Genomic DNA, 27,033 nt, shown 5'->3' on the forward strand with positions numbered 1-27,033 from the left:
CTGTCATGGTGTCTATGCAATGACCCTTGCATAGGAGTTTGTATTTTGGGGTTGTTAGCCTGTATAAATCCCTATGATTGATATCTGGAGAAGTAATTGTGTTCAATAAACAAAAACCAAAGGTTGAGCCAAAACCCAGTGTATTTTGTTTTATAAATCCTGATGTCAAAGAACTGTTTAACAGGGGACCAGTATCTGAGCAAACCCCTTCAGTATATAGGTTCATTGGCAGCCCCCACTTGAGCAGATGGTGGTTACAGACAATGTTCCCTTTAAGCTGGGTGGCCACAGCTCTTGGGACCTCCTGTGCAGCCAGCTGTTCAATGGAGAACCACACATGCATGGTACTTTGAACAGGCTGCACAGCTCCTTAAAGGGGCCACACAAAAAAATTAACAGGAACATGATTACAGGTGGTTACTTGGACCAGCTAGAGCTTTTAGAAAGTTGAATCTCCAAGCGAGTCAAATATTTTTGAACCAAAGCGATTCAGACAAAGCTGAAACTGGTTAAGAATCCCCATAAAAATTACTGCAGTGAACAAAAACTAGGAGCTTCAGAGGCACTCGACGTAAAGGGTGTAGTGTATGTAACCATCTACCTTTAAGAGACTATTGTATGTAACCGTTCACCTTTGAGAACTATTTTAGGTGCGGCACTACTTGTTTGGCTTCTGTATACGGTAATACCGACGGTGACCACACCGGTATATAAGTGCTGTGGCATGATTTATAGGGCAGATTCGCCCTGACCTTCGAATAGTAAAGTCCTGTTGTATGTTACTCCTGAAGTCTGTCGTAATTAACTGCACAACCCACAGACTTTAGTGGCGACGAGTCCGATCGTACCCTGCGACGACAATATTTTCAAGCAACGAAAGAGCGTCGAAGAGGCAACCGCCCTCGTCATTCGGCTGGAGAAAACTCAAGGCTGCAGCAATAGAAAGGAGGAAGACTTTAGCGACAAAAACTTCCATCAGCAACAGGCACTGACTGTCCCTTCTGCCACGGTGACTGAGTAAGGGAAAGTGAAAAGAATAGCCGGAGGATAAGGGCTGGGCACTCGACCACGGTCGAGGGGGAAAAGGAGCCGGAAAAAAAAGTCGGGTCCAACGGCGTCGTGAGAGACCGCGACCGGCGGGAAAAGCTGGGCGGTGACTGAAGCCACGAAGCGCTGCGACCGGGAGCGTAGGCGCGGGAAGAGAAACTCAGCCGCAGCCGGGGAGAGAAGCACCGGACTGCGAAGCGCGATTGGGGTCCGAGCGAGCGGGAGAGGCAGAGCCGACCAAGAGAGACTGCGCGAGAGCCAGTCCAGTGGCTGAACTGACCTCAGTCAACGGGGTGTACCCAGCGCCAGTGAAGCCGAGCGAGCGGGAGAGACAGAGCCGAGCAAGGGGAACTGTGCGAGAGCCAGCCCAGCGGCTGAACCTGTTCGCCGTCAACGGGGTACCCAGAGCCAGTCGCCCTGCCATAAAATTTAAAAAAAAAAAAAGCCTTGAAGCCGACGCGCAGGCTGTGAACCTGAAAGCCAGCGGCCGTCGCCTGTGGGGGAAAGTGTACCCCTCCCACCAGGGAAGAAACGCGGGAAGCCGCCATTAGGCGGGGAAGAAGACAGAAGCGGGAAACCGCCATTGAAGTGGGCGGGGAGAGAAGATAAGAGCGGGAAACCGCCATTTTTGCGGGGAAAAAAAAGAAATAATAATTTAAAGAAATACTTGTGTTGTTCCCAAAGAGGGGAAGATGCCCAAGCGTGGTAACATCAACGATTTTAATTCGGAGATAGAAGACTGGGCCACGTACGTGGAACGCATTGAGATCTATTGTGAGGCCAACAAAATAGAAGACGACAAAGCTATAACCTTGCTAAACTCGATGGGCGCAAAGACATATGGGCTCTTGAAGCATCTACTATCACCAGCTAAACCGGCGGATCAGACTTTCGATGAGATAGTGGCTGTTCTGAAGGATCACTTGAACCCCACACCGTTGATGTTGGCTGAACGATTCAAATTCTATGCGAGAACGCAACGGAAAGACAAAAGCAACGCGGAATACTTGGTCGAACTGCGTAGACTAGCGAAATACTGCCAGTTTGAAGGGAATCTGACAGGCATTGCGAGACAAGTTCGTATGCGGACTGTCCAAGGAAGGGACGCAAAAGCGACTACTCGAAGAGAACGACCTTACACTTGACAGGGCTGTCCTTATAGCAGCATCGCACGAAGCCGCAGCGAAAGGAACTGCGGAAATGCAGCTAAAGGCAGTGGCACTCGGTGTGGACCAAATTACCTCGAGTATAACAAAATGCTATCGCTGTGGGAAGACAACACAATCAGAACCAATGCTGGTTTAAGAACCAGGAATATAGGAAATGTGGCAAACTGGGTCACATTGCTAAGGTATGCCAGTCAGGGAAGAAGACCAACAACCAAAGGAAGCCATCACAGGAAAAGTACAACAAGGTACACAAGGTGGCTGAGAAGAGTTCAGACGAACAGAATTCAGACTCAGACCCAAACAGCCAGGAGCTGGGTAGTCTGAGAATTCATAATGTGAGTAAGGAAGCTGACCTACAAACTATCTGGGTCATGCTAAAAATAGCTGGAGTCCAAGTGAAAATGGAGTTGGACACTGGATCAGCTGTATCAGTCATAAATCGAAGGGATTACCACAGGCTATTCTCACATATACCCTTAAGAGATACCAAGTTCGTATTGCAGACATACACGGGGCATAAAGTATACCCCATGGGAAAGATAAGAGTCAAGGTGAGAGATAGGGGTAAAGAACACCCAAGAATGAACTTATACGTACTACCTGAGGGAGGACCACCACTTCTAGGACGGGAGTGGATCAAGAAAATAGACATGGAATGGCACTACCTACAAGCAATGACGAGTGAGGACTCGGTGCAGACAAGCAGCTCAGACTCTGAGCCGGAAGCCGATAAGTCCAGCCCAAGTATGAAAAACAAGGTTAACATGAACTCACTGACTAAGGTTGGAAAAACGATGGCGTGTATAAAGACAGAATTCTGAGTCTGTTCAAGTTACAGACATATGCATTACGGAGGAACACCGGGCTCGAACTCAACGTTCTCAAAGTACGACCACAATTAGAACAATTGAGTTACCGTCTCGTACAAGAGATGAAAACAATGAAAAAGTTCTATGACACCGAATGGGAGAGTCTGGAAAGACAACAGAACCTGCTGGCTCAAGCAGAGAGCGACCATAGAGCCATCGTGACCAATTACCGATCACATCTCCCTTATGATGTTCAGGAGTTAGAATATTTGCATGATCTAGAGATACAGCATAAAGGCAAACCACGCTACACTGAGGATTTTGTCCTGCAATTGGAGACGGAGCTAGTGCAGGCAAGGTTAAGAGAAGCTGAATCGCAATGTGCACTTAGAGATGCAGAAAAAAATCTTGGACATAGAAAAAAGAGAAACGCTTTTTTACCTGATGAGAATAATGTGGCCATGTTGCAAGAGGAGCTTATAGGGGCGAAACTGAAAGAAGCTAAGCAAAGGATGTTGGAACTTGAAACACAGAACCAAATCAGCAGTAACCAGCTATGTCGAGCAGAGAAGGAGTGCAATGGTCTACAGGAGAAGGTGCAATATCTCAGCCCAGAATAAGGGACTACTCACTCAGTTAAATGAAAGTAAAGGGAAAATGGCTGAGATAGACTGCAAGAATAAAGAAGATTTGATGGCAGTGAGACTGCGAGAGGCAGATAGCATAGCAGCCTTGGCTGAACTCCAACAGGAAATTGCGAAAGCAGCAAATGAAGAGGAATCTTCAGGAAGCCAGGATTTTATTCCAGTTCTTCTCTACGACTCCTTACAAGCAGAGTGTGAGAAGTTGAAAGAACAGTATGAACAGGCCCAGGCTATAATTCTGGAGGGGGTTAACTCGGCAACCTCCGAAAAGCTAGTTTCAGTAGAAGCATATGAGCAACTAAAGGTTGAACATGAGCAAGAAGTCCAAAGGCTGCAGGAAATTCTTGATGAGCTCAAGGCCAAGACAGGCTCATCGGTAGAAGTTCCATCCATAGATGAGAAATTAGAGGTGAAAGACATGGCAGAACATGAAAGACAAGATGTCCAAGAACTCAAAAATATTGAAGGAAACAAATATGAGGCAGCAATGACCGAGGTTCAACAACTTGAAGAAGATTCAACTGGGAATCCTCTCAATGGAAGAAAAGGAAACTAAGAAACAGACTAAGAATGGCCCCTGAACATGAGCTAGAGAGCATCAAGGCGCAACTTCTCCAAGCACTGAAAGCCAAAGTAAAAGAGGAAAAGAAGGTGAAAGCATTGGAGGAAAAGGTGGATGAAATGGAGAAGACTCTGATCCAGTGTCCCCGTGGAAGAGTTAACAGTCAGCCAACTCCTTCATATGCTGAGGGACAAGACTCTGCAATGGGAACAATCTGAACACGAGCTTCAATCTTCAAAAGGGAAGGAGTTCGGAGCTCAAAAGTTATGGAAATAGCCGAGGTTGCAACACAGATTTTACTGGGATGCCAAAAGTATGCTGAATCACATCTATGTGAACAACAGAATGTTGAAACAGCTGCTCCAGTAGAAGGATTGAATAGCCCGATCAATCAATCCCCGATGGAAGGGGAAGTATTGAAATCACAAATGAGGTCCTTAGTGAAGGATTTGCAGGAAACCCAGGAAGAGCGGGATGACTATGAACGCATGAAGAAGTCCCTTCAGGAAAGATGTCTGGGAGGGAACAACAGTCAGCTAACGTCCAGTTGGGTAAGGAAGAAGTAGCAGGCCCTCTCGCTAGACTAGCTCAGGATGACACCGAATATTACCATGACCTGTTGAGTGACACGGAATATTACGAGGACTTGGTCTGCCCAGCTTGTGATGAAAACCTCCCAAAGTGCAGAAATCAGGATGAAGCACTTAAAGTCTAAGGAACATAGGGAGATGGTGGCACTACAGCTGGCAGCTGAGAAGGGAGCCCAGAGAGTCTCCAAGAAGCAAAAAAGGAAAAGACAAAGCCAAAGATGATAACCATCTAAAATCATTATCACTTCTAATGGGAAAGTAGGGAAAAATTACTAAGGCAGGCCAGCTGTTTGTAAAAGTCAGCACTGCTGGTTCAGCAGGACGGAAGTTCAAGCTGTTACGTCAAGGGAAAGACTATTGGATGAGTCACGCTAGCAATGTGAACCGGCTACACCAGAGATGTTGTTCGGACTGAGTCAAGACCAGAGACTGAACCTGTGAACTGTTTTCTGCAGAGACTATCTGGAAATTGTTTTACATGAAGTTGAATATATGTTATGTTTAATGGGGAATACGTATGTTGTAAGCTAAAAAGGGAGGATTGTAGTGTATGTAACCGTCTACCTTTGAGATTATTGTATGTAACCGTTCACCTTTAAGAGAACTATTTTAGGTGTGGCACTACTTGTTTGGCTTCTGTATAAGGTAATACTGACAGTGACCACACCGGTATATAAGTGCTGTGGCATGATTTATAGGGCAGATTCACCCTGACCTGCGAATAGTAAAGTCCTGTTGTATGTTACTCCTGAAGTCTGTTGTAATTAACTGCACAACCCACAGACTTTACAAAGGGGAAGAGCAGATTCATGGCTATTGCATTATACTCAGGTCATAGCACTAACCCAAGTGTTCTGAGCACTATTCAAAATAATTGCATACAGAAAGCTTGGCACCAGAAAAAGGGAGTTCACACTTCTGAACTTTGAGCACTGCCATTTTAAAATTGATAAGTGACAGTTTCCAGAGATTGTATAGACTCAGCTTCCATTCCATAAAGATTAAGAGGTGATCTTACTGAGGTGTTTAAGATAACCAAAAAGGATTAAACAGGGTAGAGAGAGAGAAACTATTTCCTCTAGTTTTGGGGGGGGGGGGGGGGGAAAGGAAAGAGTCCAGAACAAGGACAACTTTAGAATTAGAGCTAGACTGTTCAAGGCAGAGAGGTCAGGAAGCACTTAAAGTAGTGAAATCTGGAACACTCCCCAAAAAGTGAGGCTGCTCAACTGAAAATTGCAAAACAGATTGAGATGGGTATGAAGGGATATAGAACTAAGGCAGGTCAATGGAGCAAAGATACAGATCAGCCATCATCAAATTGAATGGCAGAACAAGCTGGAGGGGCTGAATGGCCTCCTATTCCTAGTTTCACCCTTTTTAGAGACTGTTCAAACTTTAGAAAAAAGATTATACAGGAAACTATTTACTGGCACCTAAATAACCAGAAATCTGTTAACTGGCAAAATTCAGGAAAGTTTTACTTATTAGTGGCCGTTCTTGGATCTGTGGCTGTGTAACTGGGGTTCCTGCACCTGTTGCTAAGCAACAGGGACACCTGGATCTTGTGTCAGGGTTCCTGCACCTGTTGCCAAGCAACAGGGAAGCCTGGATATGTTGCTGTGTACGGGGCTCTCGTACCTTTTACTATACCACTCTAATCCAGACTATGATAACCGGCACCACACCGGTCCTGGATAAAAGAAAGTTTCCTGTAAATACCTGCTTCAGTTGAAAAGCTGGCAGATTTCTTTCAATAGGCCTATTATACTTGATTAATTTCTTAAAATGTACTGAAAGGAATCTTCAATCTGCAGTATTTTGCTTTAGTACTGAAAGGAATCAGTTTAGCAGCATTCCCTTTTAACTACAATTTGCATTAGTCAGTGAAATGGATGGCAACTGGCAGGGGGGGGGGGGGGGGGGGGGGGGAAGGTGAAAGAAAGAGGGCGTGGAGGGCAGCTAGGAGCTCGAGTCTACTGAGATGTTGACTAGAATGCAGGTCCTCACCGACTTACATTAGCTTCCAATCTCTCCTCTCCCTCTTGTTTAAAGCCTTGCACCTCCCCATCTCCAAGCTCATTGTTCCCAACTGGCCTGCTGTCTTTTCCACCCCCACCTTTGCTGCAACATTGGCTGCCATTCTTTGATCTGTTCACATAGCAGCTGATTATCACTGCAGTTTGTGGGAGCTTGCTGTGCAAATTTGCTGCTGTGTTTCCTACATTACTACAGTGACTTCACTCCATTGGATGTGAAGTGCTTTGGGACTAGAGGTTGTAAAAGGCACTATAGAAATGAAAGTTCTCTTTCTAGGTCCCATGTTCTGGAGCTCCCATCCTTAAACCTCTCCATCTTAAAATTCACCTCACCCCAAGCTGGTCACCCCTCCCATTTACTCAGTCTCTGGCTTGGCATCCATTTTTGTTTGATGATGTTTTTGAAGTGTGTCTTTCTAACGTTAAAAGGTGCAAGTGCAAGTTGTTGCAGCAGACTGGAGCCTTCATAAAGCACCTAGTGATTTCAGAGTGCTCCAATTCAGCTGACTTGCAGCTACTCCAAGCCAGTCATGCCATCAAATATTCCCCTGGAGGAGGGGATTGGAGGCAGCAGAAGAGGAGTGAATAAAGAACTGCACAAAATAGTTAACTATTAACACTGAGATAGGGTAGAGGACAGCTGCAGCTTTCATTTGATTTTCCAGCACTGGGAAGTAAATGACCTGCATTGTTACTCAAGCAATGTTCCTGCTAAGGTGCGTGTGCAGCAATCTGAACGGTCCCCTGTAGGCTGCTCACTGGCATTACTTTGCCAATACTGCGTATGTGCAGAAATTTAAAGGGACCACATGTTAAAAGAAACAGGCGGTGCAGAACAAAGCACAGCTTACCAGGAACGTTGCATCAAAAAAAAAAATCACTGGTACTTACAGCAAACCGGAGCAGCAGACAAGACTTGCCAACACCAGAGTCTCCAATCAGAAGAAGCTTGAACAAGTAGTCACTTTGGATTAAAAAGGAGAAATGGTTAGAGGTAACAGCAATAAGTACACAGTTACAGCAGTTGCCAAGAAAATTTATATCCAATGCAAGGATTAACAAACAGGTAAACCTCCAATACACTTGTCTGGTTTCTTCCCTCACCTCACTAGCTGAGCCACAACTCCCCCCTCATCCCCAAAACCTCCAGTTAGATGCTGCCTGCAAAGATTATGTCGCACTTAGTATTTACAGAGACTTAAATCAAGGCAGCTCTGCTAAATTTGTGGAAGCAAGTGATCAGCAAATCCTACCAGCAAAATGTTAATCATAGAAAGTTACAGCACGGAAGGAGACCATTTCGGCCCATCGTGTCCGTGCCGGCCGACAAAGAACTATCCAGCCTAAGCCCACTTCCCAGCTCTTGGTCCGCAGCCCTGCAGGTTAGCGCATCCCAAGTGCACATCCAAGTACTTTGTGGGTTAGGGTTTCTGCCTCTACCACCCTTTCAGGCAGCAAGTTCCAGACTCCCACCACCCTCTGGGTGAAGAAACCTTCCACCAGTTACTTAAAATTGGTACCCCGCTAAGGGAAATAGGTCCTCCCTATCCACTTTATCTATGCCCCTCAATTTTATACACAGGTCTCCCTTCAGCCTCCTCTGTTCCAAGGAGGACAGACCCAGCCGATCGTCTTTCCTCATAGAAAAGATTCTCTACTCCCAGCAACATCCTTGTAATCTCCTCTAGTGCAATCACATCTTTCCTGTAATGTGGTGACCAGAACTGCACGCAGTACTCCAGCCGAGGCCTAACTAGTAGTGTTATGCTTCAACTGTATAAAACACAAGAGTGGGGGGGGGGGGGGTTTAAGGGCTCAAGAAGTCAGCAGCTTCGAAGTTTAAAATGAGCAGTTGCTTCAATGAAACAGCAGAATCTTTTCCTCTTCCCACCCATTTGCTCACCTCCATTGCAGATTTAAATTGGGTACCTGCCCCACACAATGACCAATTGGTCATTCATGTAACAGTGAAGGTCAGCAGGTTATTCATAGGGAGCATGACAGCAGAGTTCAGCACCACTCCAGTTGTCACACCCAATGGCTGCCCCAGCAGCAAGAACTTGGGCTTTTCTGGTCTGTGGCCAAGTAACCAGGCAGTACTATTAGCCCAGATAGATCAGGTGTGGCCAAGTAACCAGGCAGTACTATTAGCCCAGATAGATCAGGTGTGTGGCCAAGTAACCAGGCAGTACTATTAGCCCAGATAGATCAGGTGTGTGGCCAAGTAACCAGGCAGTACTATTAGCCCAGATAGATCAGGTCTGTGGCCAAGTAACCAGGCAGTACTATTAGCCCAGATAGATCAGGTGTGGCCAAGTAACCAGGCAGTACTATTAGCCCAGATAGATCAGGTGTGGCCAAGTAACCAGGCAGTACTATTAGCCCAGATAGATCAGGTCTGTGGCCAAGTAACCAGGCAGTACTATTAGCCCAGATAGATCAGGTGATTCTCTTGTAAAGAGGGCTGATTTGGACTGTACCCAATGGCAACCAGTCAGCACTTCGCAGTAGGAAAATCGGTTTCCTCTTCCAACACCTAACCCACAAGCAGCCTTGTGAAAAAAAAAGATCCTTTCAAAAGCAAGAGTTACTCAGGATGTACCGACTTGAACATTAATCCATCTCCAGACAGCTTCATACAACCTTCTGTATGAATTTACTTAAGCTCACATTCTAAGGAATGTAAATATTGGTGTAGTCAACTAGCCAAGCTTGAATCTATCACAGCTACGGAGTGGTAAAGATTAGGTTTATCGCAGCTCTGCCATGTCGAAAGCTCCTGATCTCAGCATTAAAAAGGATACAAAAACCAACACCAAGCACTCGAGGGAACACAGATGGGAATAGTCACTGCAGGTTGCACTCTTATTTTGCTCGAGTTACAATAAGCACATCACCTGCCTGAATTCAATTAGAATGGCATGGCCCAGGACTAAGGAACAATGTACATCTGAAAGCAGAATTAGCAACGGTTGAATTATGTACATCACCATTTTGAATGGAGTGTTCAGTGCAGCATGTGAAAGTTGTGCACCTACATGGATATATTTGTCAATTAAGAGGACCCAAGAGCTGCAGGCATCTTACACAAATGGCCCAGAACTTGGTCAGCAGCAAAGCAAAGCCATTCGCCACTGGCCCCAAAGTAAGCTTCCCACAACAATTGCAATCTGTGGCGAGAAGTTCGGCGTTGAAATCAGTGCAAGTTAATGGGCAATCCAATGTGAGCTGCTGTGAGGTCAACAAGCTGAGCAGCCAATCACAGTGCAGAATTCTCCAGCCAAAAACTAGGAAGTGAGGAAGCTCCTTTGATTCCAACTTTAAATGTTACAGGGCAAAAATAATGAAATTATTTTCTTTCCAGTTTCCTAAAAAAAATTAATGGATAAATTGACAGTTAAAATTAGTTTCAGGGCCATTTGTTTAGCAGTCAATAAGCTGTTAAAACCCCAGTTACACCTCATCCAAAATTTAATGGGGTATTTAACAGCAATATTACCACAGAAAAGCCAACGTTTGTTTCACTGATTACTGGCTAGGGGGGGGGGGGGGGGGGGGCGTGCACAGTCAGTGCTGCTGCAGTGAATGACTGACTGCAATGGTCACAATGTGTGTTGTAAATGTGCTAAATCCTGAAGTTAGTCAGTTTCCAAAGGCTAATTCCAGGCCAATAAGTTGGGTGTTTTTGGGCCCAGTGTGTCAGTTACATTGACATTTGCTCTTTTGGCCATACCAAGGAAAATATGGTTGATGTGTTTGTTCATTTTCCCAGCTTTGCACCACTTGCTGCAGTTCCAACTTCAGTAGACTGGGTTAAAAAACTACCAGCAGGTTCAGTATTCAAAAACTGAATTCAAAATTTGACTTCTAAACCTAATTGGTCATGCCACTTGCTAGATGTGTACAAACAGTACCAATCCCGACTTTCCAGTGCTGTTTCTATGGAACAGGATAATTGACCCTTTTAGTACAACCATCAGCCAACAAGTTAATGACAAGCTAGCCTTTCTGGTAACTTTTGCCAAGTAATGGATAGCATGTTCAAGTGACAGGAAGCTGCTGTCTGGTCAGCAGGCATTACCAACGGCAACCAATTTATTTGGGCAAATGGCACACAATGTAAATTTACTATTTTAATTTGTTCATGGGATGAGAGTCACCAGCAAGGCCCATCCCTAATTGCACGAGAAGGTGGTGGTGAGCCGCCTTGAACTGCTGCAGTCAGCGAGGTGAAGGTACTCCCAGGATTTTGACCATGACGATGAAGGAACAGGTGATATTTCCAAGTCAGGATGGTGTGGCTTGGAGGTGGTGTCCCTGTGCACCTGCTGCCCTTGTCCTTGTCCTTCTAGGTAGTAGAGATCACAGGTTTGGGAGGTGCTGTCAAAGAAGCCTTGGTGAGTTGCTGCAGTGTATCTTGCCAATCAAACACTGCAGCCACAGTGCACTGGTAGTGAATGCAAGGTGGGCTAATGCTGCTGTTGGTATGGGATCACCAATGTCAATACCTTTCTGGCCAAGTCAGCTTAGCCAGTTTGAGCCAATCTAGTGCCTTCAAACTTTAAACCAGACATCTGGCAACAGTACAACTGCAACATGTTCTATGGTCAGATATTAAGGCTGCCATTAATCTTTGTAGCTCCTCAACTGAAGTCAGACTTCAATGACTGGACAGCTTGTATTCCATTTCACAAAATGCAAAAAAGCTTACTCAATCTCCTATAGCATCTCAGCAAGATATGCTAATTTGTTACAGGAGAGCAAATATATATATTTTAAGTTGCCTTATCCTGTAGGAGCACAAGTTTAACTGCTACAGTGAATAGCTGGAGGTTAAAGTTTAATTGCTGTTCAGTAAGGAGTTAGATTAGAGAAAGTGTTTACAAATTTCCAGGTCAAGGGGGTAAGTGAATGCACACCTTCCATTTATACACCGATCTGCCCAGACTGAATGGACAGTTTAGAGAACCATCTCCAATATTAATTTATGTTTAAATCACTGCATTCATACAACTGTCACTACCACACCAAAAAGTGGACAACTTTAATTTGTATAGCAACATTCACCACCTCCAGACATCAAGTGCTTTATGTTCCTCCATTACAATAGTGACTGCTCTTAGCTGTAATGCAGTTTGGGATGTCTGGAGGTCATGAAAGGTGCTGTTTAAATGCAAGGTTTTTTTTATATAGCCAATGAAGTATTTTGAAGTGGTCACGTGTTGTAATGTAGGAATTGCTGTTAGATAAATTACCAGACGATCTGTTCTAGAGGTTAGTCGAGGGATAAATATTGGCTAGGACACCAGGAGAGCTCCCCAACTCTTCAAATAGTGCATGGGATCTCATTCACTGGAAGGTAGATGGGGCCTCCATCAGAAAAAAATATCACTGACTATACAGTACAGCACTCAGTAAGTCACTGGCATGTCATTCTAGCTTGTGTTTGTATCTGGAGTGGTGTTTGAACCCACAACTGCGACTCAACAGGAGAGAATACCACCAACTGAGCAAAGGCCAACACTTAAACCGAACCAACAATCTCAAGTGAATCTATTGGGGACGTTGCAACAGGGCACTTAGAAAATCATAGGCAGAGTCAATACAGTTGTGAAAGGGAACAGTGTTTGACAAATCTGTTAGAAATGTAACTACAGGAAACTTGGGTTTATCCAGAGGTTGTATGTCCAGAAACCTCGATCTAACAGCAGAAATGTTTTTTTTCCCCTTCTAGTTTTCTTTTTATAAACAGTCAGTCTCTGGCAAGCCTCTGAAGCTGTTGCTAAGCTACAGAGACGCTTCCAAGATACAGGCCGACTGTTTACAAGCTGTTGCTAAGCAAGTGTTTGTTGTCAGATACGGAGATGAAAACCTCCGTATCCTTCAACATTAGCACTGGTCTGTCTGGAAGTTTTCATAGATCAGCATCACGCCAGTCCAGTCGGTGCTGGATATCAAAGTTTCCTGTAGCAGGATGGATAAGGGGGAAATTAGTTGATGGTGCATTTGGATTTTCAAAAGAGCTAAATTAAGACTCGAGGTAATAAAATGTTGGAAAAACTCAGGCCAGGCAACATCCGTGGAGAGAAAATAGTCACCGTTTCGGGTCAAACCCTTAGTCAAGACAAGTCCTGAAAGGGTTCACCCGAAACATTGACTATTTCTCTCCACAGATGTTGCCTGACCTGCTGAGTTTTTCCAGCATTTTCTGTTATTTTGGATTGCCAGCATCTGCAGTGTTTTGCTATCCTGTTAGGATCAAGGTATTAGGTAATATATTAGCATGGATTGAGGATTAGTTCATGGATAGAAAACAAGAGGGAATAACAGGACTCAGGCTGTAACTAGTGGGGTACTGCAAGGATCAGTGCTTGGGCCTCAGCCATTTACAAACTATATTAATGACTTAGATGCAGGGACTGTGTAACATATCCAAGTTTGCAGATACAAAGTTAGGTGGGAAAGTAAGCTGTGAGGAGGACAGAGGCTGCAGAGATACAGGTTGACTGAGTGTAATCCATTTGTTATGTTCTTGCCCAATGCGAGAGGTGATCCACTTTGGTAGGGAAAAACAAAAAAGCAGATTTTTTTGAATGGAGACTGGGAAATGTTTGCACTCGAGGGACTGGAGTGCATGAATCACAAAGTTAACACGTACAGCAAGCAATTAAGAACAAATGGCAAGATAGCAAAATACTGCAGATGCTGGAAATCCAAAACAGGAAATGCTGGAAAAACTCAGGTCAGGCAACATCCATGGAGAGAAATTTGAGTTGAAGTTTTGGGTCGAAACCCTTCTTCAAAACTGGAAAGAAAAGAAATCGAAGGCAAAGCGGCGATCGAACAAAAAAGAGACAATAGAAAAAAGGTATTCGAAGCCAGACACAAATGGTAAGTTAGCTTTGGTCAAAGGGATTAGAGTAAGAGTGTAAAGAAGTCTTACTACAATTAGAGCATTAGTGAGGCCACACCTGGAGTACTGTGTACAGTTCTAGTCTCCTTACCAAAGACAGACTTGCCTTAGAGTGAGTGCAGCAAAGGTTCACTAGACTGGTTCCTGGGATGAGGGGGGGGGGGGGCGGGGGGAAGGATGGGGGATTGCACTATGAGGCGAGACCAAGCAGACAAGGCCTATATTCCTTAGAGTTTGGAAGAATGAGAGGTGATCTCATTGAAACATAAAATTCTTAAGGGGCTTGACAGGGTTAATGCTGGGAAAATATGTTTCCCCTGGCTGGGGAATCTAGAACACAGTCAGTCACAGAATAAGGGGTAGGCCAATTAGGACTGAGATTAGGAGAAATTTCTTCACTCAGGGCTGTGAATCTTTGAGCATCCACAGCCTGGGGTAGAGAATTCTAGTCATTTAGTATATTCAAGATGGAGGTAGATAAATTTTGGTAACTATGGGATAGGGGGATAGTGCAGGAAGGTGGAGTTGAGGTAGATCAGCTATGATTTGTTCAATGGTGGAGCAGGCTCGAAGGGCCAAATGGCCAACTCCTATTTCTTGTTCTTATGAACTGATGTATATAACAATTGATGGGCTGTGCCAAAGCAGAGCATCAAACCTCAACTCTTGGTATATTGCCAAGCCTGCTTACTTCTACAATATTGTTCATTGTTGCCCTACTGTATTCACTAATTAATCAGCCACATCATTGTTAATGCCAAGCAAGACTGCAACACTAGCCTGCCAAACTCCATCTTGCATAGAATTATCAGAACTCCCAAGTCTTGCTCGCAAGCACAAGATTTCAAAATTCTGGTGCTAACCTACAAGTCTATCCATGGGCTTGCCTCACTACTTCTGCAACTTACCTATCCCAGCTTGCAGCTTCAAACTGACCTACTGTATGTATTTGCACCCTTCCCTCAGTAGCAAATGCCTTCACACCCAAGCTTCTAAACTCCCTCCCCAAAGCACTCAGCCTCACCACCACTTTCAAAAGCTTCCTCAAAACCTCAACTATTCAGCCATGTTTTCAGTAATCTCCCTTAACACATTCTCCCACACTTAACGTTCAGTTCTATTTGCAAAACAGCTAGTGACCCAGCACTACTGTATATACTTGCAGGTTATGGAATACCAAAATCAAAAGAGCAATTCAATTTCACAAATACTGGCTCAAATATTATTGACCGCCAACATCCAATCAGTACTGCATGTACTGGGGAATGAAAGAGGAAAAGACCCACATTTGGTCCAAACAAACAGTCTTGGCTCAGTGGATAGCACTTATCTGAGCAAGAAGATAGTGTTCAAGCTACAGTCCAAGATTTGCATATATAATCCAGGTTGTGTTCACAAGCTAAGGCAACAACTCAAGATATGCTGCATTCAGGTGCAATGCTAACCAAGGCTCTCAGCCAGCCCATTCTTGGGAGGGGTTATAAAGGGCCAATGGCACTATTAAAAAGCAGGGAGATTCCCCACAGGCCCTAGCCAGCATGCCTCTTTCATGGAGAGAGGGAGAGCAGTCATCTCACTGCTGTTTGCAAAATGGCTTCTGCACTTATTTATAACAATTCAGAGCAAAACAAGTGACATTGGAGAGACAGTACTATATCAAATTTAACCACACTGGTTTAAAGTTACATTATAAAAACCCAGGACTAAAAATACCGCTCACAGGTTTATACTGTGTACACAATTCCATATAAAGAAAGCCTGTGAAATTACAATGAATGGAATTAAGTCACTACCTGTCCAAGCAGGTTATTGACAGTCACATTATGGCTACAAGTGGTTCAAGTCAGCATGCAAATTCCAAACCTTGCTACAGAGGCTCAAGTTTTAATTCATGAAGGACGCAAGAGTAACCCAAGTACCAGTGAAACGTCAGGACAGTGTTACTATTCATTAAAAGCAGATTCCCTAGTTCACCATGCATGCTTTCATGGAATAGCCTATAGATTTTAATATCTTCCCTCTGGGGAGGAAGTGAAGCAGCAATATTCAACCCACAGTGCTTGCAGGTCAGTCTTGTCCTTCTGTAAGAGACCACAGGTGTAGCATTCAAAAGTGCCCCAGTACAATGAGTTTGTAGAAATTGAACTTTAGGATAATGGAGAGGAAAGCCCATCTAAACTTAGAAAAAGTTCAGAGGGAACAGCTGTAGGCACAGGTAGCAATGTCCACCACACTGAATAAAGACTGAGTGCCAAACATCTCCCATCATCTCATAGCCTCAACCCCCCCCCCACCCCAGTCACAACTGCCAACCCACACTGGGCTTCCTTACACCTGAAGGAGTCTGAAGCCTTCAGACAGACCAGTGACCACCAGCCCACATGTTCAACCCTGGTCGAGTACCCAGCAGTGTACAATGGCTCCACTTTTTTACTTCAAGCCCATAAGAGGTTGCTCACTTCCAAGAAATGAAGCTCCCGAGGAGTAGTCAGCCACATTTCTAATGACCGCGGTCCACAGATGATCAACAATGTGCAGTTCTATTAACCTCAACATGAACCACTGGAAAAATGGGAGTATCTATTTTGGAACTAGTTTAATGAACATCTGTTTGAAGAAATCTTCATAAGGGCATGATTGCAAACAGCATCTGTTTGCAAGTAAGAACAGCTGAAAAAGCACACCGAGGCTGGATTTGAAGAGCTATTTCTATTGTCTGGAGTAGGCTTATTTGGATGATGTTGTGGCAAAGCCACCAAGAGACTCTTGCAGTAATGTATATAATTGCCTTGAACAGGGGTTTGTTACTTTTAAATGTCTGCTCTGTAAATAGCATGGGTTCGGTAAAATGTCAATCCAGTGTGATGACACAGGTCACATGACATTCCCAACGGTGGGAAATGTGATGACATCATGACGTCAGAGGGGAGAGGCGTGTCCTTTCAGTCCTTGTGGAACCAAGTATTGTACAGACCGGTTTAGAGTTTCTCCTGCGTTTTTGTTTGTAACTTTTACCAGTGTATTAAATCACGTTTGGTTAACTGCTAGTTTCAACAAAAGTACTTGCGTTAGGAGTGGAGAACTCCTACAATGTGATTGTATTAGGATTGGAGGGTTTGGACAGATCTTTGATTGTTGGTTTTTCCAAATCTCATGGCCAACTATACAATTCCCCACCCTTCACCTCCCTGAACTCTCCATTCCTCCAACATTGGCCTTTGTGCATCCTCACCCACTGTTGGCAGTTTACATTCAACTATCTAGGCCACACAAGTTAATTCCCCAAACCCTCTGCCTCCATCTTCCTAGCATCAAGATCCTCCTTCAAAATCCACTTTTGAGCAAGCTTTAGGTCAGCCCTCCAATGTCTCCTCAGGCTAGACATCCATTTTTCTGATGGTGTCTGAAGTGCCTTGGGATGTTTTTATGTTAATGGTGTTATACAAATGCAAGATGTTGGCTGTGCTGAGCACCAGTTCTAAACAGCGGATTTCTAGTAGCCAGAGGGGAGGGGGGGGGGGGGGGGTGGGAGAGAAAAATTCCTGCAAGTCCTGAAATTACACAGCACTTCTTGGGATCCAAAAACAAACAAAGTCATGGGGAGACTATCAAGTTATAGCTTTCAGCCTCTAGGGATGAGTAGATTGATATAATAGAGATGTTTACATCATCCAAACATACTCCATTTTAAAATTCTTATCCTCATTCAAATCCCTCCAAGGCCTCCCCATTTCTGTAACCTCCTCCAGCCTTACAACTCCGATTGCTGCACTCCTCCAATTCTGGTGTCTTGCACGTCTAATTTTCATTGCGCTACTATTGCCTACAGCTGCCCAGGCCCTAAACTCTGGAATTTCCTCCCTACCTCCTTCAAGACTTGTGACCAAGCTTTTGGTTACCTGTTCCAATATCCTTGTGTAGCTCAGCAGCATAGTCTGAACACTCGAGGCACCCATGTTAAAAGCACTATCAAAATGGAACTAACTTAGCTCCATTCACAAAGGATACCAACCAAAATCTTACATGTAAAATATGTGGGTTGTGATCATGTGGAGTTAAACATCCCTATTGGAGGACAGTTTGCAATTTAGTCATTTCAAAACTTAAACCAAGAATTCAGCTGGAGTGGCAGAGAATAGTTGAGCAAACATTCATCTTCACTCAGTACACCAGTGAAATCATTTCTTAAAGCATTGGCTTTAGCAAAAGATGCTCATCCTCTTTCCTTCTGTCGCTCCGCATCTAGTTTCTCCCAGTCAGATTGAGGAAGCAGCACACGCACTGTCACCTACAGAGATATATACAAAACCTGCATTTCTGGTTTGGGATCTCCACTAGTACTAAAGGTCAAACATCTGAAAACTAATCAAGTTAGGAATGCATCTCTCCAGGTAAGCAGCTTTAGTTCTACTTCATTTTAATTACAAGCAGTATACAATACTAGCAATAAGTCAGAGGAGCCGATTAAAAAGCAGGCCAATTAATGACCTCCCATTGAAGCAAAAAACCAATACTCTGGCAGATTAAAATTCCTTTTCTTTCTCCCCCCCCACCTCCCACTCTTACTGACCAAACAGATGGAGGTTTGCTGGTTTTTTTTTTTTATAAACATAGTGTACAACACAGAAACAGGCCATTTTGTCCACATCAGTGTTTGCGCCACATCAAACTAACCTATTCCTTTCTTTCTCTTCCCCCCCCCCCCCACCACCAATATGTCTAGCTTCACAAATGCTGGATGCTATTCACTCAGGGTAGCAGGGGCTCCCAATAAATACAATCAGTTTTTGATCAGACACTAAACTTGAAAGTCAGTGCGAATCAGGGGTCATGACCCAATTTAAACTCGAAAAGCAGAGTGGCAGTACCTCCAAGGAGACTCTGGCCACTGTTTGGGGGTGGGGGGGGGGGGGGGGGGTGTGTCTGGTCAAACTGACTGAAATCAGGCTACATTTACACAACAGGCTCAGTGCAAAGTGAAATCACACCAACAATGGTTAAACTCAGTTTTGTTGGATGACATTTATACAAGCCAACCTCAACATAGAAAACTCTGGCATAAAATTCAATTCAGCATAGTGATCAGAACCCAGGTTTAGGAGAATTCAAATCTTAGCCAAAGCCAAGAGACTTCATTTTAAAAAAAAACCACTGACGACAAGGTCTCCCACTACAACCAGCTAATCCTATTGTCAGCACTTCTGAAGTTTCCACTCGAGGGCTCAGCCCTTCCTCAAAGCTGTAAATAAGTCATGTGTACTTCCTCCTGCTTGCATCCGGAGTTGGTCAAAACTCAGCTTCCACATCGCCCCCCAGACCACTGTAGCAGCTCAGGCTCCAGTCACCCCCCACCACCTACACTCACCCACCCCCCCACACCACCCCCACCTGCTGCTACTGCACTAGCACAGCCTACAGCCACCCCATTGCATGGTCTCTTATGTGGGAGCCAGGAGGAAATATTGCCTGCTCAATCTGCCATAACTCACCCTACAGAACAGTTATAGGCACCACCCAGCCCAATTATTGGCACAGTACATTGTGCTATTCAAACCACAACTCAAATTCCAGTCAAAAAACTGAAGACTATTAATCATTCTGCCAATCAGCTTGCAAAAGATGGAGAACTGGGCAGAACCCCCAGACAGTGCTTCCCCTTGGTGCCATCCTGTCTGATGAAAGCTCACTAAAACCATCGAGAGCTGATTTCTGTCAAATTACTGGAGATGTATTCATAAACTGAACTGGGGTCATTTCTTGAGGGAGGGATGATTTGCACAGCATTTGAATTCAGGACACACCAAGCACAATGCTTTGAAGTGTAGCCACCTGGTTAGGCAAATACAACAGCTCATTTGTTCACAGCAAGGTCTCAGAACAACAATGTGATCAATTGCTGGTTAATCTGTTCTGGAGGAGTTAGTCGAAGGATTTAGTGAGGACACGGGGAGAACACCCTGCTCCTTGAATAATGTCATGGGATTTTTACATCCACCTGAACACAAGGGGGAAGTGCCTTAGTTTAGCATCTCATCCAAGGTCAGCACTTCAGACAGTGCAGCACACCTTCAGTACTGCACACAAGTCAGCATAGATTGTGATGCCCTGAGTGGAGACTGAACTCACATTTGACTTAAAGGCAAAGCTAAACCAACACTTTTTCCCATGAGTTATGCAGTCAAATTTCCCATGGTTACCCACATTGAGGACAGAATTTACATTAGCCCAAGGCCATTCACAGAGTGAAACATCAGCCAGTTTCATTCCTCCAGTATCTGGGCAGGTAGACAGATCCTGGCCAGCATTAAAGAGATTATCTGGTTGTCATCACGTTGTTTGTGGGAGCTTGCTGTGCACAAATTGGATGCGGAGTTTCCTACATTACAACAGTGATCAGACTTCAGAAGAACTTCATTGGATGTCCCAAAGCACTTTACAGCCAGAGATCATGAAAAGGTGATAGAAATGAAAGTCTTTCCTTTTTATTCCCCCCCCCCCCCCCACCCTGCAGATAGTGAGCAGAGTGGAAAAAATGGCTCCAACCAAGAAAACCCAGCATTCCTTGTATTCGCATACCAACAAAAGCCATTAGAGTAATAAAAGGTACACCTGAATGGTGGCCCCACTAAGATAGACTTTGTTTGGGGGGGGGGGGGGGGGGTGGTAGGGGCCCCCACAGGGTCCATTTGCAGCCATATGAAGTCAAATTCATAAAATGCATCACTGGAGCCACTTGGGTTGCACTAGTCCAAACACTGCCCCTGCAGAACCCCCTCTGCCTCCCTTTCCTTCAAGGCCCTTAAAACCCACCTCAGGAATTGGAGGCCATTCAGCCCCTCAAGCCTGTTCCACCATTCAATTAAGTCATGGCTGATCTTTATCCTAACTGCATCTTCCCATCTTTGCTCCATATCCCTTACAAACAGAAGTTAAATTTTCAATTGACCCCAGCATCAGTTGAGTGGTTGGTTTGTTGGGGGGGGGGGGGGGGGGGGGGAAGGAGGGAGAAGGAGAGAGAAAAGAGAAGGGAAAGAGAAAGCACTCCAGATTTCCATTACCCTTCAGAAACATGATAGGAGCAAGAGTAGGCCATTCGGCCCTTCGAGCCTGCTCCGCCATTCAATGAGATCATGGCTGATCATCCAAATTCAGTACCCTGTCCCTGCCTTCTCCATATCCCTTTAGCCTCAAAAAATATATCCAACTCCTTTTTGAATATATTTAATGAATTGGCCTTTGCCTTCTGTGGTAGCAAATTACACAGGTTCACCACTGAGTGACAAAATTCCTCCTAATCTCAAGTCCTAAATGGCTTACCCCTTATCCTTAGACTGTGACCCCTGGTTCTGGACTCCCCCGCCATCAGGAACATCCTTCCTGCATCTAGTCCTGTTAGAATTTTATAAGTTTCAATGAGATCCCCTCATTCTTCTAAACTCCAGGGAGTATAAGCCCAATCGACCCAATCTCTCCTCATACGTCATTCCTGCCATCCCAGGTATCAGTCTGGTGAATCTTCGCTGCACTCCCTCCATGGAAAGAACATCCTTCCTCAGATAAGGCGACCAAAACTGCACACAATACGCAAGGTGTGGTCTCACCAAGGCCCTGTACAACTGCAGCAAGACATCCTTGCTCCTGTACTTTGATGTATAAACTTGGCATTTAGTCCAAACTGTGGGAATGTTGGGAAAGCTGAAGTGCCTTGGGTATGGGGCATTTTTTTTAAATATGTTAAATGGGTACTTCACCTGTGCAAGTTGTTTTTATTCAGAGATCCTGAAGCACATACACCTGTTGTAGACTTCACTGCCCTGTCAGTGAAATAATGGGTACTTGGAAATGATTGTGGGAAATGCAAACTTTTTCCCCAAAGGTTCTGAACCAACCCAAACAGAACTGAAGTTAACATGAAACCAGCATCCGAATCTTCAGATTAAAATTACTACCTTCTAATCATCCCTTAATGTTCAATTTTCTAATCATTCCTTAGCAATGTTCAATTTACAATGACGAGAAAAGATTTACTTGACTTACCAATACGAACACTATGTACAAAAGCAAAATCCAGTGGGTGCCATTAGTGCTGGTGCAAGGGCACTCACTACAAAACTGATCATTGGAATCACTGCAGCAAGTTTTACAATTACTGGGACATTAAGGTCAGTGAGCACAGTACTGCAAAAATGGTGTTAATGGGTAGCTATTTTGCAGTGTACTTTGCCCCAAGCGCACACATTTAAACCAGTGACTGGAGAATTGCATTGCTGCAGTAAAAGAGTCACCAAAGGAATTTGCTCCATCCAACATGATGATCTTGGGCAATCAGTGACACATTTAAACATGGGGCAAGAGAGACATTTTAAAACCACACTCATGTCAGCAAGTTCAACATTATTGCACAAAAACCTGGCAGCTTTCATCCAGGTCTGATCAATTGACATGCATTACATCTACTAATTGACAGGGTTTGGGTGGGTGGGGAAAGAACAATCACTGCCTGGATTTTCTTTCCATCCGTCTAACTTGTGCTCGTCTCCTAGGCTGCAATTGAAAGCTGGATTTTAAAAACTGTTGAAGGAATAATGATTTTGCCAAGTAATTTTATTCACTTAGCCATTCTAGTCTCATCCATTTGTAACTGTTGCATCAAGTCTGGCAAGAAGCCAACAATGGCGTGCAAACATATGCTATTACAGTACTGCAAGAACACTCAGTTGTTAGTGTTGCCATTTGCTTCATTGATTTATACAGTGCTGCACAACAAATGGTGCTATACACCAAACTGTTCCACTCTGAAAATTCAGCATCCAAAGTTACTTCCACCTTTATCAGCAGCAACCACTTTTAGAAGTGACATGCCATTACTCGGATACTGTTTCAGCCAGTTTGTTGCACCACTAAAACATGGCAAGTTAGAAACAGCGCAACTAAATGTCAGCGATTGCCAAAAAGGTGTTCAGCCCTAGCACCCGATTTGAAAAATTGAAAAAAGATTCAAATCTCACTGATGAAGGGTCATCAACCTGAAACATTTAACGCTCTCTCTCTCTCTCTCTCTCTACAGATGCTGCCTGACCCAAATGTTTCCAGCATTTTCAGTTTTTATTTCAAACCTTACGGAATTGGTTACTAGGTGGATGTAGAGAGCTCAACAGTGACAAAAAAGGACTTAACATATCAGCTTTAACAAGGCAGTAGAACACCTAAATGGATAAATCTAGACATTTGCTATTCATTTAACAGGGACACAGTCATCATTGGAAAAATTAGAAAGGGGATTTGTGCATGGAGATTAAACATTATTCCTATCAGCTATCTATTTAAACGGGCTTGACTGTATATACTTCATTATAAATCTTCATCGTCTTTGGAAAACAGTTTCCACAAACAGCACATTAGAAAAAAATTAATGGAATTGAAACAGAATGAAAGTGAATGCAACCACTGCAAGTCAGATACAGGCACAGAGAGTCTTCCCTTCCTCCCCCATTCACTGCAAAACCCAGCAGCTACGTGGTGATGTGTTTATAAATTCTATTTGGTAGCTCCAGGAGGTCACTGTTCGTGGCAATATCAAATGAAGGGTCTCAATTTGTGGAACAGCCTCTTAATTTGAAGACAGTTTATCTTATCGAACAAGGCCTTGATGTTTACATTCAGTGCGCTTTAACAAGGTGCAAACGAGTGTGAGCACAGCATGGGGTTTCCACCCAAAATAAGTATGGCACTGACTACACCAGGAGTTGCAACTTTGAAACTGACATTAATGCAAATATCTAAGCAACTGCCTGTTTTAAACATGGATGTTTTACATAGTGGAGACTGTACTTGAAAAGTCTCATCTCTCCTACAATCATCCTTGATGGGACCCACATCATTCTCAAGTCTTGGTGTCTCTCCTACAGAGATCCTCCTTGATGGGGACCCACATTCTCAATCTTGGAAATTGGAGAATCTCGTTTAAAAAAACATCGCAAGAGTCCATTCTTATAACAGGGTTTGTGTGTGTGTGGGGGGGGGGAACAACTATTGAGTGGGAACAAGCACAACTGCCACATATCTCAGCATCCCAGTTCTCCATGCAAGAGTAAAACTCCCAAGCTACCACCAACAGACAGCCCTAGTGCATCAAGTGAGGTTTTTTTTTAAAAAGGGAAGAATCTAATTTTGTCAAGGGGGGGGGGGGGAAGAAATGTTTTTAAATCTAGTCCCAATTGCAAGGATCAGAAACATTGAATGATGGGCATGTAAAATGGTGGCACTGCCCAAATGGACTGAAAATGCCCCACCAAATCTTGGCAGTGCCCCAAGCTATACAGCACTTTGGGAAAAGTACCAATTGTTTTAGATAACGACAACAATTTGAGCTATGCATGAAGATCGTGCAAGAAACTGGTACCACATTCAGCACAGGAAAGGAAATACCTGGGCACAATTCAATAAAGTCCTAGATTTTAAACACATTTGGCATTGATACAGCACAATGAGAAACAACAGCACTGCAAACCACCAGTAATTGGAAGTTTAGCATCAGTAATGAGCTCACCTGGAAGAGGTGGGCACCAGTGCTGCACACTTAGAGATAACTCAATTGACCTGCTCCAAATTACTCAGCCTGTTTCTAAGCTTAGTTTCACCAAGTCACTTCTTGCTGCAGTGTAATTGGGACATTAAACTTTGAACACTAAAAATTGTATTTTACACTGTTCTTAGGGACCCAATCCCATTCCTGCAACTATCCTGTTATACAACATAATGGAGGAGTAGGCCATACATCCCTCGCACCTGCTCCACCATTAATATCATAGCTGATCTTCAACCTCAATCACTTTCCTGCTTGATCCCCATATCTGATTACCTTAGTGCTCAAAAATGTATGCATCTCAGCCTTGAATATACTGAACTCAGCATCCACAGCCCTCTGGGTTAGAGAATTCCAAAGATTCACAACCCTCTGACCTGAAGAAATTTCTCATCAACCCCTTATCCTGAGATTATGCCCCCTAGTTCTAGACTATTCAACCAAGGGAACAGCCATGTCAAGCCATCTCAAACTTGTTTCAATTAGATCACCTCATTCTTTTAAACCCCAGATAATATCCACTCATTACTTTAGGGCAACACTCACCCTCAATCTCATGAACCTTCCTTGCACCCCCTCCAACACAAGTACTGTATACCCTTCCTCAGGTAGGGAAACAAAAACGGCACAGTACTCCAGGTGTGGTCACACCAAAGCCCTGTACAATTCCAGCAAGACTTCCTTACTCTTTTATACTCCAACCCCCTTGAACACCAATCACCAAAATACTGTTTGCAAAATTGGATTAAACTACTGCATTCAAACAATTGCTATTTTCCCATATCCAGAGGGCAAAAACATGCTTAACTGGTCTAGGATAAGCAATGTATAGGTAGCATTTATAAAAATTAATGCCACAGGCCATCAAGGGGGGCTTGTGGCAGGCAAAGAGGATTATCACACCTAAAATATGCTCAGCAAAAATCACAAGATTACACAAAGCAGAGCCCCAAATACTTTAGGGAAGAGGGTATGCAAAAGTGGATAACAGCTCTATACTACAACACCACATTAATACAATGTTTCTTATGAAAGTATTTTCTAATTTAGAAGGACATGACTTTTTGTCTAGATAATTAATTACTACAGCTCAATAAGTTGGTCTGTACAAAACAGACAAGCTCTAAAAATCACACTGGATCCTAATGAATGGCTAATGAGATGGGTGTGGTTAATGGCCAGATCACATCCTCTAGACTAGCTGGTAACACCTTGGATCACCAGGCCATTGCCACAATGAATCGATATACTCCTACTCTTCCCCCTCAGTGAAACCCAAAGCTCCAGAAACAGCAACATTAGGACACCAAAGGGTCCCCCTTTTTTAAAAAAAAAAGTTAATTCAGTGCACCAAAACACAGCATCTAAACTGTGGGGGCAGTCTTGTACCAAATATCACAGAATAGGCAGATACCAAAATTCACCAATACCAGAAAACCACATCAACCTTATGACAAGACACATGGATTTTTGTGCATCCACATAATTAAATCCCATCACCACCCCCAGCCAAGAGATTTTAATTTGATGATCACATTTCCTGCATTATAAATTGGAATTACATATTTTAATGTAGAGATTTTAATTCATATTTCCCGCAATATAAATTACAATTATACATTTTAATGCAGAGATTTTAATTTCATTACCACATTTCCAGCAATAAATTGGATTTAGTAAAAGGGAACACTTTAATAAAATGGCATTAAGTGAGTTTGCAGCACCTGTTCGGGGCCCCACTACTTACTATTCAGGATTCATGGCTGACATTTCTCTCACACACAGACAGCGAGGGAGAAAGCTCCTATTTCCAGGGGTCGAGGGCGGGCGGGCTGCGCCTCTGTGGCCGGGCTGTACTGAAGGAGGTTGGGGTGGGAGGATGAGCCGAGCGGAGCTGAAGCGACTGTTCCCCTGCCCAAGATGGCGGCTGCTGCTGGCTCGCTGATTGACTGACTGACTGCCTGCTAGGCCACCCTGCCTGCGCGCTCAGCTTTAGTCCCAACCCGCCGCCTGACGGGCAGCGCCGCCGCCCAATCGCCGGCCCCCGCCGCGCCCGGCCTGGCCAATCGGAGCGGGCCGCGGGTGGGGAGGGGGCGGGACCGCTGACGTTATGCTTGAACGTGGCAGAGCGATCACGAGGGCAGGGGGAGTCACGTGGCCCAGCCCTGACAGTGTCAAGCCCCTTAAAGCGGAATGTCTCTTAAAGCGGAATGCCCCTTAAAGCGAAATGCTCCTTACAGTTACGGGGTTACGGGGATAGGGCTTGTGTGGGATGGCTGTCGGTGTAGGGACCGGGTGCTAGGGTTTGGATGATCAGCCATTATCTCGTTGAATGGCGGAGCAGGCTCGAAGGGCCGAATGGCCTACTTCTGCTCCTATCTTCTATGTTTCTATATGTATGTAAAGCGAAATGCCCCTTAAAGCGAAATGCTCCTTAAAGCGGAATGCCCCTTAAAGTGGAATGCCCCTTAAAGTGGAATGCTCCTTAAAGCGCAATGTCTCTTAAAACAGAATGTCTTAAAGCGGAATGTCTCTTAAAGCGGAATGCCTTAAAGTGGAATGCTCCTTAGAACATAAGAAATAAGAGCAGGAGTAAGTAGGCCATTTGGCCCTTCGAGCCTGCTCCACCATTCAATAAGATCATGGCTGATCTTCTACCTCAACTCCACTTTCCCGCC

The 27,033-nt window shown here is 44.3% G+C and overlaps 1 protein-coding gene across 1 annotated transcript in view; it reads right to left on the bottom strand.

Annotated features, from left to right (window-relative positions):
• Nucleotides 1–26,328, bottom strand: part of LOC147096894 (ras-related protein ORAB-1-like) — a 42,564-nt gene extending 16,236 nt beyond the window's left edge. Inside the window, exons 1-2 of the mRNA XM_085973597.1 lie at nucleotides 26,103–26,328; nucleotides 7,749–7,821 (exon numbers count right to left, since the gene is read on the bottom strand). Of these exons, the coding sequence (XP_085829723.1) occupies nucleotides 7,749–7,821; nucleotides 26,103–26,125 (96 nt within the window). The 5' untranslated portion in view covers nucleotides 26,126–26,328. The remainder of the gene's footprint in view (nucleotides 1–7,748; nucleotides 7,822–26,102) is intronic.
• Nucleotides 26,329–27,033: the final 705 nt, after the last annotated feature.

The sequence above is a fragment of the Somniosus microcephalus genome, chromosome 34, assembly GCF_052327205.1.
Source record: "Somniosus microcephalus isolate GS21.2 chromosome 34, FLI_Smic_1.0, whole genome shotgun sequence".
Taxonomy (NCBI): Eukaryota; Metazoa; Chordata; class Chondrichthyes; order Squaliformes; family Somniosidae; genus Somniosus; species Somniosus microcephalus.